The 15,037-nt window shown below is 48.4% G+C and overlaps 5 protein-coding genes across 5 annotated transcripts; 3 read left to right on the top strand and 2 right to left on the bottom strand.

The window, feature by feature from the left end:
* The first annotated feature begins 25 nt into the window (after nt 1–25).
* Nucleotides 26–1,683, top strand: EDB93DRAFT_1235400 (Alpha/Beta hydrolase protein). Its single transcript, XM_041451351.1, has 3 exons — nt 26–318; nt 367–540; nt 592–1,683. Exons 1-3 carry the CDS (start codon nt 134–136, stop codon nt 1,601–1,603), a joined length of 1,371 nt encoding a protein of 456 aa, XP_041300881.1. The 5' UTR covers nt 26–133; the 3' UTR covers nt 1,604–1,683.
* A 129-nt stretch (nt 1,684–1,812) lies between these two features.
* On the top strand, nt 1,813–3,907 carry EDB93DRAFT_1243758 (uncharacterized protein; the record flags this gene model as incomplete). Its single annotated transcript, XM_041452184.1, has 12 exons — nt 1,813–1,944; nt 1,991–2,063; nt 2,117–2,154; nt 2,204–2,251; nt 2,308–2,478; nt 2,526–2,705; nt 2,757–2,906; nt 2,961–3,116; nt 3,173–3,333; nt 3,384–3,432; nt 3,482–3,617; nt 3,654–3,907. 12 exons carry the CDS (start codon nt 1,813–1,815, stop codon nt 3,905–3,907), a joined length of 1,548 nt encoding a protein of 515 aa, XP_041300880.1.
* On the bottom strand, nt 3,566–9,809 carry EDB93DRAFT_1332746 (uncharacterized protein). The gene is made up of 6 exons (XM_041455261.1): nt 9,368–9,809; nt 8,330–9,318; nt 7,416–8,279; nt 4,388–7,367; nt 4,204–4,332; nt 3,566–4,150 (listed from the first exon to the last, which is right to left on the bottom strand). The coding sequence occupies exons 1-6, from the start codon at nt 9,727–9,729 to the stop codon at nt 4,015–4,017; spliced, it is 5,460 nt and encodes a 1,819-aa protein (XP_041300879.1). The 5' UTR covers nt 9,730–9,809; the 3' UTR covers nt 3,566–4,014.
* Nucleotides 9,810–11,456: 1,647 nt separating this feature from the next.
* Nucleotides 11,457–11,892, top strand: EDB93DRAFT_1187444 (uncharacterized protein; the record flags this gene model as incomplete). The annotated part of the gene is made up of 2 exons (XM_041450843.1): nt 11,457–11,611; nt 11,794–11,892. Coding segments are annotated over 2 exons (223 nt in total), but the record flags the coding sequence as incomplete, so codon positions are not given.
* A 2,216-nt stretch (nt 11,893–14,108) lies between these two features.
* Nucleotides 14,109–14,669, bottom strand: EDB93DRAFT_1096793 (uncharacterized protein; the record flags this gene model as incomplete). Its single annotated transcript, XM_041446819.1, has 1 exon — nt 14,109–14,669. A coding segment is annotated over one exon (561 nt), but the record flags the coding sequence as incomplete, so codon positions are not given.
* Between the last annotated feature and the right edge of the window lie 368 nt (nt 14,670–15,037).

The raw sequence follows: 15,037 nt of genomic DNA, 5'->3' as shown, positions 1-15,037 counted from the left end.
AACAATGTTAAACTAGCGTGTTCGCGGCCAGTGGTACCAGTTCACAAAGTAATCACTCAGAGGTGCAAGAAGTCCTCATACCGTTTGTGGATGCGTGACGCTGACTAAAGGACTCGGAGCGCCTTTCTATTACATGTCTGTTCTCGCACCCTTAGTCGACCAGGTCATCACCATCCTTCCATCGTTTACTCTTGAGAATGGGAGGGTATTGCGGGAGGTCCCGGTCGCCTACAAGACTTGGGGCAAATTGAATGACGCTAGAGACAACGTTATGATCATATGCCACGCATTCACTGGCAGCGCGGACGTAGAAGATTGGTGAGATCTTTTCACATTTTATTTCAAAAAATTTCTTATGCATTCCAGGTGGGGCCCTCTTATAGGACATGGGAAGGCCTTTGACCCCAATCGTTTCTTCATTTTCTGTGCTAACGTCATGGGCTCACCATATGGATCGGCTTCTCCTGTGACAATTAATCCAGAGACGCAAAAGCCTTATGGCCCAGAATTCCCTCAGACATCGATACGTGATGATGTGCGGTAAGTGGGTTCTCAATATCTTGAATGGTCTCTGATCTAGTTCATTGACAGACTGCATAAGCTCGTTCTTGATCATCTTGGGATTTCTAGTGTCGCTGTAGTCATTGGAGGCTCCATGGGTGGAATGGCTGTACTCGAATGGCCTCTGTGCACCCCTCCAGGTTATGTCCGCCATATTATTCCTTTGGCTACGTCTGCACGACACTCTGCGTGGTGTATCAGTTGGGGAGAGGCACAACGTCAAAGCATTTATAGTGATCCACTTTATGACGACGGATACTATACGAAACAGCCTTCGACGGGTTTGGCTGCTGCTCGGATGGCCGCACTTTTAACCTATCGGTCGCGCGACTCTTTCGAGAGTCGCTTTGGACGTCGCCCTCAAGTTACCCCTGTCCCGGAATCTAGCGCTGTCGCACCTTTTATTACGCTCGCTGATAAGGACCTTGCTGCTCATAATGAGGGTCACAAAAATGTGACCCGTACATGCCCCAAAACTCAACACTCAACCGCATCATCTCCGCCTCATTCTCCAACAGAAGGGCCGGACGGCATGGGACATAACTCACCCCCTCCACTTTTCTCAGCACAGTCATACTTGCGCTATCAAGGTGCCAAGTTCGTGGCGCGCTTTGACGCTAATTGTTACATCCATATCACCCACAAGATGGATACGCATGATATCGCTCGAGGACGGACCTCCACTCCCGAAGATCCTCCATCATCGACGGCACAATCAACCGCCCTTGCCGCCGTCATTGCAACTCTTCCCCCGCGTGCATTGGTGATCAGCGTTGAAACGGACGGCTTGTTCACTCCTTCTGAACAAAAGGAACTCGCAACACATATACCTGACGCAGAACTTGTAGTCATCCCATCGCCTGATGGCCACGACGGCTTCCTCCTCGAATTGGAGCAAATTAACACGCATATCCTTAGATTTCTTAGAAGGGAGCTTCCGGATTTATATGAGAGAGATGAGGAGGATGTTCCCGAGGGGGACTTTGTAATCAAGAAGACGAGCCTGTTTGGAGAGGCTGAGGTAGATATTACAAGGTGGTAGGGTTTGTGTAAATAAGGCATGACCGTGAGGCGCATAATTGATAAGTTTGACGGTAAACCAATTATATTGTGCACGTCAACGGTGATCATCGAAACTAAGAGTGAAATGTGTTGATTTGGTGCGGGTGCGGCAAAATACCCGTGTCACATATGGCGCGTCACGGCCGCGTCAATTTCACCTGGCCCTATGAATAATATAACATCTCAAACATGCTCTTGAGATTTGCGCCATCTCCTACTGGTGCTCTTCACCTCGGTGGACTCAGAACCGCTCTTTACAATTATCTATTCGCCAAAAAACACGGAGGCAAATGGATTCTCAGAATAGAAGACACAGACGCGGTCAGTTCCATGTTTCTCTCGCGGCAAAAACTCATGTGTGACCCAGGCGAGATATGTACCGACCGCGGTGGATAATATCAGAAACGCATTGGCATGGGCTGGTCTTCCGTATGACTTCGGTAAGGTGTATGTTACATTCTGGCTCAAAGCAGCTCAAATAATCTTCATCTAGGTCCTGAGATGGATGGTCCGCATGGGCCGTATTTCCAAGTCGGTATCTCACAACCTGTTGCATGCCCCGTATACTGAGCTCCAACAGTCAGAACGACTTGAACTTTACCATTCTTATACACGCAGGCTCCTAGACGTGCGTCGTGTGCTCGTTACTTCTCCCTTCTTTCTCTAACCATTGATAATTCATAGTCTGGTCACGCATATCGGTGCTTTTGCTCTCCCGATAAACTTGCCACCACTCGCGAGAAGCTTGCACGCACAGGGTCCAATGCTACGTATGACAAGTCCTGCCTCCATCTCACCGAGGAAGAAGTTGCACGGAGAGTACGTGCTGGGGAGAGGTCCATCGTCAGACTGAATGTGAGTACATTTATTGTATTGGAATACCTCATCCTTACAGGTGACAGGATGACAACCTCCCAGACCGTACTTCACCCACAGATATGGTCTTCGGTATCCTGAGGGATGCACATGCCTCACTTCCAACAGATCCCGTTCTTCTGAAATCTGATATGTTCCCCACGTACCATTTGGCGTCTGTTGTTGACGATCACGAGATGAACATTACACACGTTCTCCGCGGAGAGGTAGGTCTCCATCCCTCTGACACGACGTCCTTTGAATTTCCTGCATTCCAGGAATGGCTACCTTCACTACCGCTGCACCTCGATCTGTATTCTTGTCTGGGTCTCAAACCCCCTCAGTTTGCACATTTGCCCATCCTCTTGAACCCGAATGGAACAAAGATGTCAAAGCGCAATGGAGATGTGTCTGTCTCAGACTTTATGGCACGCCGCTTTCATTTCCCTACGAACTTTGATTTGAACGCCTATTTTTTATAGCGCCGTGGTTGGGAACCGGAAGGTGTTTTAAATTGGCTTGCACTGGCTGGGTGGGGCGTGCACCACGAAAATGGGCGTACTTCCCCACCCAGTACGCCCTCGACTCAACCTCCTGACAGTACAACCCTTATGACACTTCCAGAACTCATCGACCAAGTGCGTTGTGACTATTTCATGGTTTTTGCATGTTTCACAACGGGTTTATTCGGTAGTTTGATCTGTCTTCCGTTACGCATCGCAGGAATGTTCTTGATCCCGCAAAGCTTGCATACCTTAACAAACATCACCTTATGCGGAGCTGGCAGAGCGAACAGGGCATTGCCTTCCAGGCAAGACGAGTACACGATGTTGTCAAGGCCGCTTTCCCTCACAGGTATCTTGTTCGTTTATTAGTTTATACCCTTATTGACTCGGCATCCCTAGTCAATACACTAATGTGGAGTACATCACGCGTGTGATCAGCGTCTTGCAGGTGAGCATGCGTTACCTACTGGATGAACGTATAGCTATAGTGCTCCCAGGGTCGCATCACGAATCTTCATGATGTTCCAACACTTGCTCCGTTCTTTTTCGTGGAGCCAGATTATGAATTGTCCGAAGCGCGTTCCATGAAGCGAGGAATATCAGCTGACGACTACGGCAAGTCGCACACTGTCAGTAATCAGCATTACTGATCGCTTTACATCATTGTAGACCATGTGCTACGACGAGTTATTCTGCAACTCGAGTCTTCATCGCCATCGACTCAATCGGACATTGCAGTTTTCTTGCACGATGGGTGCGAGAAAACAGGCCTGAAGTCAAAAGTCTTTATGACTGCTTTGAGGCACGCGCTATCTGGGATGAAAGCGGGGCCCAGCCTCCCTGAGATTATCGATGTACTTGGCACCGAACGGACAGCAGGAAGGCTGAAATTGGCGCTCCTGCAAACGAGCGTTTCGAAATAAAGTAAACATCATCGAATCTCTAATTGTCCATTTGCACCCGTTGTATACATGATCTGTGAGTAGTATGCATAACTTGCTAAAATCACGAGATAGCGTTCTTTAAAAAATCAAAGTGTTTCCCATCCTCCACTGTCGACCGTGCTCTCGAGTTTACGAGCAACAGCAGTTGGAATGCCGTGGTTGAGCCACGTTCTGCGGACTTCTTCCCATCTAGCTGGGTGTATGTATTGACGACGACCGCGTCTGTACGTCGCAGTTGAGCATTCAATTGAAATTAAGCGGTAGAACAGACTGACCTCATTGAGACATCAACTTCACCATGAACATCAAGGTAAGGAGACTGTGCAAATGTCCCGTTGCTGGCGTACAAATAAAGTAGAGAGCATCGTTTCACGACGAAATAAACACCAATAGCACCACCGCATCTGCAATCACAAGGAATCAGCATCATTTAGTGGCATGATGTGGGAGGAAGCTTACTCTCGTGTATGCAAATTACACTCCCCCCTAAGTCCCAACTCGTCTTGACAACAGTGGCTCACCATACAGCATGTTACTCCGCAAATCAAACAGATTGCAGCATCCGTCGGAACGGTGTTGCATCGGTGGCATTTCATCACCTTGTCTCGCTCACCAAAAAGGTTATCAAGGATGAGTGGCAGACGAGCGATCCCGTATACAGCCGCGTAGTCAAGTACGACACCACAGTTGAGTTGCGAGGCAGCATGTGAGTGGCCATAGTGGGCGCACCATCCGGAGAGTGCGTTTTGAAGCGTATCTTGGTTGGGGAGGTCTGACAAAGGAGGAATGCCAAGGGTAGCGAGTAGACGCTTGTACTCATTGACGTTAGAGGCGCCTAGTAATGGAGTTGGAAATGTAAGCGGGACGACAGAACGACACAAGATTGCTGCCCGTCTGAGGAATGGAAGAGTAAACGCATAAAGCATCTTCTCGATGCGAGCTTCACCAAATGCATCAAAAACTAGCGTAGCAGTGTGCTCAAAGACGGGTGAATGTCGCACCACCGACATAAAGAACATACGGACATCGCCGAAGATATCAGCATGGGCTCGAGCAGCAGGCTGCTGGAAAGCGCTGTACGTCCTAGCCTTGTTGAGAACATACACCATGCCGATGACTGTGCGAGCCAAGCAGGCGTAGTAGCACAATATCAAGACATGCTGCAACATCTCAGGAGCCACTGCGGCGGTCTCGATGAGCACGGTGAATGGGTCGCGTAAGAGTAAGGGGTACGAGAAGGAGGTCAGTGATGTTCGGCTCCACTCTGGGAGCAAGCGTTTGATTATGGCTTGCTTGACTGATTCCCGGCCACCATCTGGCCGACCGTCCAATTCAAGAGCGGATAGTCTTGTCAAGCTGGCAAGTAATCCGCGGATCATTCTACTTTGCGTATCCGACAATGACAGCGAATCCGCCACAATACCTCCCGAGGAGTCAGTTCCACGAGCAGCAACCTCGATAGCGGAAATTGTGTATCCGACAAGGTCTTCGGGAAGATACATTCCCGCGCCTCTTTCTCCTACTTCTGGTTCAGGTCGCTCACGAAGATGGCGTGTTTGTTGCGAGACCAGTCTTGATGATAACATGAGGGTGTCGAGCATCTTTGTCGAAGCTACTGCTTCTGGCTTGCGCATGGCTGCGCCATAACCAGGATCTTGCGCGCTCCAGAACACAAATTCGCCAGTCCCACTCCTGAACTGCAGACCATCCATGACGCTGTCTGGTTTTGACTTCAAGACGCTTATCCCCGCGGCTCGAATCCAGTCTGGGAAGGGGGTGCGGCTTGCAGGAGCATTGTTGGGGTGAACAACAGGGAGAAGGACATTTCCCAAGCTCTTACAAAGCGGGCAGATGTACTCCTTGCGCTGAATTGTTTCAGGATGGTTTCTTGTCGCGTGTGAGCGGTGTCGCTGGCGAATGGAGGCATTGTAGACTTGGAAACAGTCTAGGTGCATCATGTGACCACACACAGATGCGTGGAGCCCGAAACGAGTGTACTGTGCAGGGAAGCCATCAAAGTTGGGCGAGCTTGTAGTGTCGAGCTCCTCCGCATTGGCTGGGGGAAAAGTAGTGTCGCGCGGACTCGCTCGATCGAGCGACTGAGGCATTGTCATAAGTTCGTTGAGATATTGACTATGGCTGTCTGGGTGTTTTCTGAGCAACCTGCTGGGCTGTATAAGCCCCAGAGAGCCAAACGCTTTGGCCTCATTGAGATCTTCCTGGCACACAATGCAGGTGCCATACGAGGGAAGTTCGTCAGACGTCTCATCCATATCCTGATCATTTTCCTCTTCTTCCTCCTCGAAATTGAGCGAAAAACTCTCTTGTTGAGCTTTCATCTCTGCCATGATGGCCTCTTGGCGTGCCTTAGCTGCGCGCTTCTTGACACCTTCAACATCAGGTGCAGGCGCAGCGGGGCTCAGGACTTTGCGAGGAGGCTGCACGCCTTCCGGAACATGCTTGGAAATCTCTGTCAGGACCCACTCAATGCGGCTCTTGTAGGGTTTGTATTTTTCATCGTGTTCCATGGCGCATATTAGATCGGCAAGTTTCTTTTCTTCTGCGAAGGGTTTGATGACAGAGACATGACTGAAAACAGAAGGTCGTTCCACGAGCGCTAGCATGATGAGCTGGAATGTTTGATCGAGGATAGCTTCAGCAGAGGGTGGGGCCGTCCCCGCAGTGTTAGTGAGCGAAATCACGTTGTGTATGGCATAAAACATGACCTGAAGAAGGGCTTCAGACTCCAGGACGGACGGGAGTATTGAAAACGGGCCGGATGTAATGGCCAACGGCTTCGGGACGATGACTGGGTCTTTCACACCTGTCTTCTTCCGAAGCCTGTTCTTGAGTATGACCTCCACTTCCTCGCGCTTGTTCCGCGTGTAGTGGAAGGTAAATGGATCCACCTCATCATAGGCCTCGTCCTTGAGCTCATACACGCCGGTGTCAGATGTCGACTCAGGCGCACGGAAGTGAGATACATCCTTGAGGACGCGTTCGAAAGATACGTCATCCACCATCCTCTCAGAGACGCGCTTGGCAAGATCAGTGAATGAACTTGGCCCCGCCGCGAGTGCGTGCACAATCTCGCGACGGATGGCACGCTGGAATGGGAGCTTCGTGGCACTGGCTCTCTCGCCGAGAATAGTTATAAGGACGTATAAAAGCTCCTCGACCATGCTAAGAAGATGGGCACCTTCATAAGGAGACTTCTCGACTTCACCGCGGAAGAACGAGAGGAGGCCGAAACGGTCGAGGATGGAGACAATGATGATATTGGGATCAAGGATGATGAGAGATGACTGGAGGATGAACAGGTCTTGGTCGTAGCAGAGCTCACGAAGCATGAAATCACGGTAGTGCAGAAGCTGACCGCGAATAGGAAAGCCGTTGCGGACCCATAATCCCGCCCTGATCTGGGCAATCATAGCGAGCACTGCGAAACCATAGTCAGACCAGCTGCAATATTAATGAATTTACTTACCTCGCAAAGGGAAATCGATTAATGTGAGAATGGCACCCTCATTGAAGGGGCGCAAAAACAAGTCCCGAACGCCAGACACCCCAATCTGCTTCAATGACTCCTCTGACAAAATATCCACGTGCTTCAACAGATCTGCAAGGAGCCAGTGAAGGGAGTGATGGAAGCTGACCCATCCTTCCAACACGTTGAAATCGACGATCTGATACTGTGCATCACCAAACTCGACCTCGTGCAGCATAGGCTTTGAAAATTTTTCCTTGTCGAGCCTATCTGTTGAGAGAGTACACACGGCGAGGATCTCCCGCACAACAGTTGTGATTGCTCCTACAAGCTGTGTTGGGTTCGCAAATGCGAAGGCTTCACCGTAGACCTTGATGACGCGGGAAAGCGAAAGTGTTACATTGAACACACTGATCCACACATCCGTCTCATACTCGACATGATTCGAGGCGACGCGCTTGTTTGGGTTGATACACATGAAGACCTGGCATACCTTGACAAATTTGCGTATGAAGGCTGGGTGACGCGCGATGAGCTGTTGGACAGGCCGGTTATGACAGAGATAGCGGAGATCACTAAAGACGGGCATAAAGCGTTTGCTTCTGAATGGGGGGCTGTCAACGTCTATGTCTTGTTGAGCAGGAGACGTAGTGAGGATGTGTTTGTCCGCAATGTGGTTGGTGAAAAAGTTGACGATGATGTCGAGCAGACGTGTCATGAGATCATGTTGAGAAACGATGTGCAGGGCAACGGATGGTGCAGTGAAAAGTTGGAGGGCGAAATACTTTATGGATGTTTCTGCTTCACGGTCAACCAGAAGATAAGCGTCAGCGACACGGTGGTAGGTGCTGGCAAAGTGGGACGCTGCAATACGTCAAAATGTGCTTATGAAAACGAGCGACGTTGCGGCATACCGATGGCAATCTTATGGGGATGTGAAAGTATCAAGATTGACGCATAAATTGCTTTCAAATGTATCCGGGGCTTCTTCCATAGTCGAGTATGATAGACGAATAACCAATCAATACGGCATGGACGCGCCAGATCCGCAGCGAGGTTTGGGATTTGCGGATTAGAAGTGAAGAACGTGCTCTCCCGTCGTCTCGGCGACAGAAGCTCGGCTGCAATGATTTCTTTGATTATTAGTGTATCCGACCCCAGCCGGCTTCGAGTGAGATCGAGCAGCCACTCAATAATGACACAAGCAACCTGCTCGCGAAAAGTATCGTATGCACGACGGATTGTGACACCGAGTTCAATTTTTGTCATCAAATGCGCTGCTTCGAGGAGTCGGGGTACGTCACCGTTGATGTCGATTATTTCTCGGCCCACATCGTCAATAGAGCGCGCCATGATGCTTGCTGTCTTCCTATCATGGCCAGTGGTCTCTGATATAAGCTTGATGACCTCATCAAATGAGTGCTTGTCGTCGTTCCAGATGATGATAGCGTATTGGTCCTTTTGCATAGGATCTGCTGAGGGCTGCAATCGTAGGTCAGCCTCATTCGAAGGCACTGTCGCTTCATCCGGGGAGTAGTCCAGGGTGTCAAGAATAAAGTCGAGTGCATATGCAATAGTGCGACTCATGAGATCATGTAGGTCGGGCGGGATAGCGACTCTGTATGGGTAATTCTCGACGTATGGAATCTCCTCAGATATAGAACGCTGTATGGTTCGAGGAGTGGCATCAGCTGCACTCAAGGACTGTTCAATCTGCGCTTGGACATGGGGAGAAAGTGGGTGGAAAGGACATGAGATAGGTTTACGCCAGGCCTCGATGTCTCCGCAATCGCAACAGCCCCCAGCTTGTTGAGCGACAAAGAAGCTGACGTTATGATCTGAATGATCACTGGAATGAAAACAGCGGCTACAGAGAACACAGCTATCATCGAGAGCGCAGTCTCTGAAGAGGTATTGTGAATGATTGACAGGATAGCGAGCGGGTTACTGACTTGCAACGAAAACAACTCTCTCCCTTGCTAAAGATATGGCCGCACGGCCTTCCAGGAACGATGGGATCCTCTGAACCTGCACCAGCAAAGCCCAGATCTACTTGAACGCTACTAAGAGTAGCGTGCATGGGGAGACTGGAATTGGATAATGGGAGGAAGAGATGCGAATACGGTCCCCAAAATGCATTGTAAAGCTCTGATAGAACCTCTGCACGGGTTGCGGGAGAGAAAATATACTTTCGTGAACTTGGCATTGTTTCGAGAACGTAGCGGAGTTGTGAAAGAGGATCTGATGGTCTGTCGCGAGGATTCATGGTTGCTGTAAGCCTTGTAGTGTTGAACAATGATATAAAACTCGACATTTTAGTTCAAAATGAACTTTCAATTGATCCGAAATCAGATAGACATGACCAGAAGATTACAGTGAGAGGGTCTGAGAGGCTGGCGGCAGTGCTGCTCTTATATTTTAATATTATTAATATTATTAATCAGGGCTGACCCCGACAGTGAGCTGCGATAGATTCGCATCACTAAGACGCAGCGAAGTGAACCTCGGGTAAGGCTAATTGGGATACAGAAAGTAACAGAAGTAGTACTACAGGCGTCCGCATGAGCATAACTGCAGGCGTCTCTGTGTCTCCGCCTCAGTGCATACATCTGTATCAACATAGGGATCCAGGTACATGCGAGAATCTGTATCGGTGCAGATATCCGTGTCCGCGAAATCTACGAAAGTTCGAGAGTCTACTTGTGCACGGTAGCAGGTGACAGGTGTTGGCAAAGACAGTATTCTCGTTCGCCACTGGATGAAGGTGTCGTGATGACTATGTGGATGATTTCCTCCCTTGACAGATCCTCCGGTGAGCAATCTGACAAGAGTTCACAACGATGAACTTCCTACACGACTTACGAGTAAGCTTGAGAGAACAGTGCTATAGCCGCACCTTGGGGTGCTCCCCCTATCGGACTTGCCCTTGTTGCATGCAGATGCACAGGAGGGTCTGGGTCATCAGAGCTCAGAGCTCACTAGGATTTGTAGCAGAAAAGAAAATCGCAGACTGCAGACAGGGTGTGGCAGGAGCTTGTTGAAGCCTAAGAGAAGCCACGTGGTGTACAACTGCTGCACGTGATGAAGTCCTTAATTATCAAACTTACTGCCGCGGCATTCTCGTGGACTCTCCTACTCTGGGGTATTACATTTTTCCTCATCACTCCCACTACTAGCACCGGCTCTGTCTCACTTGTCAAACTTCATGCTTTCAAGTCAGCACACAAGATGTGGTACATCCAGGATACAGACTCGGATTCAGACGCTAGCACATCTCAGCAAGGGACGACAATATTCACCTCAGCTTTTGTCTATGCGCGACTGAACAGAAGGATAATTTTGGAGGAAGGTTTATTTATTTTAGCTGCTTATCTTCAGCAATTGATTTTATTCTACAATTTCTACTTACTAACAACACGAGACAATGTTTCCTGTGCTATCCCGCATCGCCCGCGATACTTTCGTGATCCTCGCCGTTGGCGTCTTCATCAAACATTTGTTCTCAGGTAGCAAACACATACTGCATGTCTCTGGATCTGAGCGCTGATCCCCAGTGAAAACCCACTATGGCATGGCACGATGGGATCTGATTATTTTCTGATTGTAACGTCGTTGATAGGGTGAAATAGGGTAGATTATGAAAAGCAAATTGTAACCACATTGTTTAGCATCGTTCCTTGCGTCACTTTGCATTGTCCTTACATTACAGTTTGTCGTTTTGCATCGTTTCTTCTGATCCTTCGGAGCTTCACATTGTATCGCGCGCACATTGCATTGTATTTGCAGAACTCTCACACAATGTGGCATGACATCATCATTAACATTGTATTTGAGTCGTACGACTTAGTCATTTTCATCTTATCTTCTTACTACTACAATGTCGTCTCCCTCTGTACTATCATCATTTTTTATGGAGCCTCCCCACACCAATTTTTTTGTCTCCCAAGGCCATACATGTAAGTGGTATTGTTATCATTCATAAACAGGCTTGATTTTTTTAACAGGAATCGAAAGGGTGGGTATATGCCTTCAAAGAGCACACATGGGCACCCGCCAGTTCCACCTGAGTCATTGGAGGGTCTCTGGCATCTTTTCTTCGCCAAAGGCTGTCAGTGTGAGTCTTCTTGCTCTCATCTTTTGGCCTGCTTACTGGACACTGATGGTGCTCTGCTCTGGTCATGGCATGCTCTCAGACGGTGCGTGATCTCGTCTTCCAAGCCTTCTTAGCGAACACTGACTCTTTACTTAGCGTTCCCCCATATTTCACTCTATCTTTGATGGATTCACGCACACATTGTTTCCTATATTCTTTACAGTGACCCGTTGATATCCACAGGGAAACGGGTACAGGTGCGAGTATGACTGCCCACACCCACAGGTTTACCCATCTGGACGTTCCAGCTGCTATGCGCCCTGCACCTGCCTGTATGCTGCCGCAATACCTAGTACTACTCATGTCATACACTGTCATAGCATGGGGGACACCATGAATAAAAGTAGTCCTCGTTGTTGGTTTTGTTCCTGTAGATCATGAATGAATGTTCGCTGCTAGTGCTTCCAAGGTCAGAGAATTAACAATGTCGTCTGAACTTGGTTAGATTGTCGTACTACAGCATATGCATCAGATAAAGAACACTAGTGCATGTCCATATGTATATGGGGCATGAGATAAACTATCTGCAGCGTTGACCATAACACCTATTTTCGGGTACTGCAATTTTTCCATCTGCCAGTGTCGGTACTTACATACTTCAAAGACTCATAACCTCATGTCCGGATACGAAGAACTCAAGAAGTTAACAAGTCCATGGCACATGTACAATACAAGTCATTCGAAGAGCGGTGTTTGGTGAAAAGTAGGTATTCTCATCAGAAGAACCAGGAACTAAAGTTTAAACCATTGCGGCAACGTTGAAGTTAGAGTAAGAGCGCATAAACGCCAACTTTTAAATGGAATATGCGCGCCTGCATACTTCCATGATGTGAGGTATATTATGACTCGAGTGGCTCGTCGGACTCCTGAATATAATAATGAAAAAGGCCGCATTAAAAGAATGTTGACCCTTGACGTGTACCTGATCTGTCCATTCGAAAGATGTTACTCACCTACAATTGATGGTTCGTGCAAGTGAATATCCTGCAGACGAAGAATCATAAGTATGAAAGCACATACAAGGATCATTCACATGACTGTTCCATAAACAGAACACATCTACTTCACGAGTCGTAATCAGGGGTATGAGCAAATGAGAATTCGTGCGTACGTGATAGGACCCTGCATTAGCAAATGAGGAACATCATACGTTATGACGGGCGGCTGCGTCGCTGATGGATTTTAGCGCGGGTCACTGGTGAGGAGATATAAGTAACCCCCCAGCACGTCAAAATAGGAAAAAAAGGCCAGCACCAACACCAACGTTCAGAACCAAATATTGACAATGGAATATGCCCTAACATGACGCAGTTTGAGTTCAGTCCATATGATAAGTACACAGTCACCAGTTAATTCTTGACCGTTTGGGCTCTGGAGCGTTGTCCGAAACAAGACTCCAATGAATGTGAGGATGGCGGGATGAGAGGTAGTAGCATGCATTGTAGTTACGCCATGGTTACACCGATATTATAATCATGAGAAGGTTCGTTGAACAAGAGGAATAGCAACAGATTTAGGAGCCGAGGATTGCGTATTGTGCTGTGCTGGTGTGGGCGGTGGGAGAAATTTTCTTTAATCAGATATTGAACCTTACGAGTCCTATGCGAGATTGTACTAGTATGTGGTCCTGTGTCTAGAACGTCTCCCGTGCTGGTTGGCCATTAATACAAAGGTCGGAGCTTGACCTTTTGAACACCTGGGGCCAAGACCCAAGGGTTGACACGCACTGCGCCTAGCGCCTTACGGCATTTTGAGAGCCCCTTCAGTGAATTCACCCGTCTCAGATGGGCAGCCAAATGTGACAATGTACCAATGGAAACGGGCTATCCCATGTGGGCCCATGCCAATAATTGTACCATGATACATGGGTGGGCCGAGGTCATGCGTGTACCCAAGACAAATGGATGGGCCAGGGGTATATAATACAGACAGTAGTATAGGAATGTACTAGTATACAGGACATTATGGTGAATCCGGTCTTACAATGGAGACGGGTAGGCTGAGGGAATGTATTCTTGAGGGACATGGATGGGCCGAGGGTAAAAAGTATAGACATTGGTATATAGATATACTACTATATGGGACATTATATGTAATGAATACAGTGTGCAGTGGAGACGGGTGGGCCGGAGGAATGCGTGTACCCACATGACAGGGATGGGCCGAGGCCAGTTACCGGAGAGGAATGGGCCAGGTGCAGAGGAGGAAACAGATGGGCCGTGTATACAGGTTGTCCGGACGGATGTGTGTACCCACTCATATGGATGGGCCGAGGCTGATTACCGGAGAGGAATGGGTCAGGTGCACCCGAGGATGTGTACTTAAGGCAAACAGGTGGGCCGGAGTATGTGTGTACTCCAGGCAAACAGGTGGGCCGGAGTACGTGTGTACTCGAGGCAAACGGGTGGGCTGGAGTATGTGACACCGGACATCCGGTCAAAGTTATCATCCGGTCTCTACGAGAGTATGTAGTATAGATCAGGTAGGTACTCAAGGGGCCATCTGACTAAAATTCGTATACAATGTGTACAATAATGTCTCTACACAGAGGCACTCTGCTCGATCAGGTCACCATATTTCACATTGCCATATTTTGTGTACTCTGTTCTCGGAGTTCCAACAAAGTTATGGATACTATCTCGCATGTACCATGCAGTGACAATCTGGTTGCCCTCCTCCACGTGCATATGATGTCTCACAAGCCGACACGATGAGGCCAACATTGACCTGGAGTTATATAAGAATTTTATCCCAAGATTAATGAAATCCATGATGACCGGATGGTAAATACCTGCGGTGGTCATGATATCAAATGCCTCCGGTCGACATTTCAGATCTCTATGAGGTGGTGACTGACGATTGCAAATGACTGACACCACATTGAAAACAGATGTCCAACATTGTAAATGATAGCACATATCATGCAACTCGTACCGGCTCGCCCATTCACCCAGTCTGACTTGGGTTTGAATTCCGGCAAGATAGAGATCCGGATGCATGACACGAAGTGCAGCAGAGACAAGGATACCGGACCTTTGGAGGGAGGTCATGATATTGTGACCATCAACTCCCTTTAATGTGGCTGATACATCAGGTGAGAAACCATCTTCTGGATCAAGATTTGGGAAACCATATTTCTATGACACTTCAGATGGGTAACCTGAATTCATATGAACAGGATGTACCTCTCTTCCTTGCTGAAACCAAGCCGGAGATATATTGATGCAACTGGGGGTGATCTTCTCATCCAAACTCGGATAGAAATTGGACTTGTGAGTCCACCATTCAGTAGGCTTGCTGATCGTGATGCTATTGTTCAGCAAATTGCCCATGGAGTTTGTAGCACAATGCATATCTGTCTGGATACACCTGGATGAGATGAAATACAAAATGAATGCCAATAGATGACAGACCATTATCATGCCAGTCATGGCTCCAGGCAAATACCAGACAATAATTCTGCCCCCAG

Source organism: Suillus bovinus, assembly GCF_016758785.1.
Source record: "Suillus bovinus strain UH-Sbo-P2 chromosome Unknown EDB93scaffold_168, whole genome shotgun sequence".
Classification (NCBI taxonomy): Eukaryota; Fungi; Basidiomycota; class Agaricomycetes; order Boletales; family Suillaceae; genus Suillus; species Suillus bovinus.
Note: the sequence above shows the minus strand (reverse complement) of the source record. Positions and strands in the feature narration are given on the sequence as shown.

What these genes read in the sequence shown, in the direction of transcription:
- EDB93DRAFT_1235400 (XM_041451351.1), top strand. Translation starts at nt 134, where the DNA reads ATGTCTGTTCTCGCACCCTTAGTCGACCAGGTCATCACCATCCTTCCA. An exon ending in AGCGCGGACGTAGAAGATTG is followed by an intron (nt 319 to 366) that starts GTGAGATCTTTT and finishes TATGCATTCCAG; the next exon opens with GTGGGGCCCTCTTATAGGAC. An exon ending in TCGATACGTGATGATGTGCG is followed by an intron (nt 541 to 591) that starts GTAAGTGGGTTC and finishes GTTCATTGACAG; the next exon opens with ACTGCATAAGCTCGTTCTTG.
- EDB93DRAFT_1332746 (XM_041455261.1), bottom strand. Translation starts at nt 9,729, where the DNA reads ATGTCGAGTTTTATATCATTGTTCAACACTACAAGGCTTACAGCAACC. An exon ending in TCCCCATAAGATTGCCATCG is followed by an intron (nt 8,280 to 8,329) that starts GTATGCCGCAAC and finishes GACGTATTGCAG; the next exon opens with CGTCCCACTTTGCCAGCACC. An exon ending in AATCGATTTCCCTTTGCGAG is followed by an intron (nt 7,368 to 7,415) that starts GTAAGTAAATTC and finishes ATGGTTTCGCAG; the next exon opens with TGCTCGCTATGATTGCCCAG.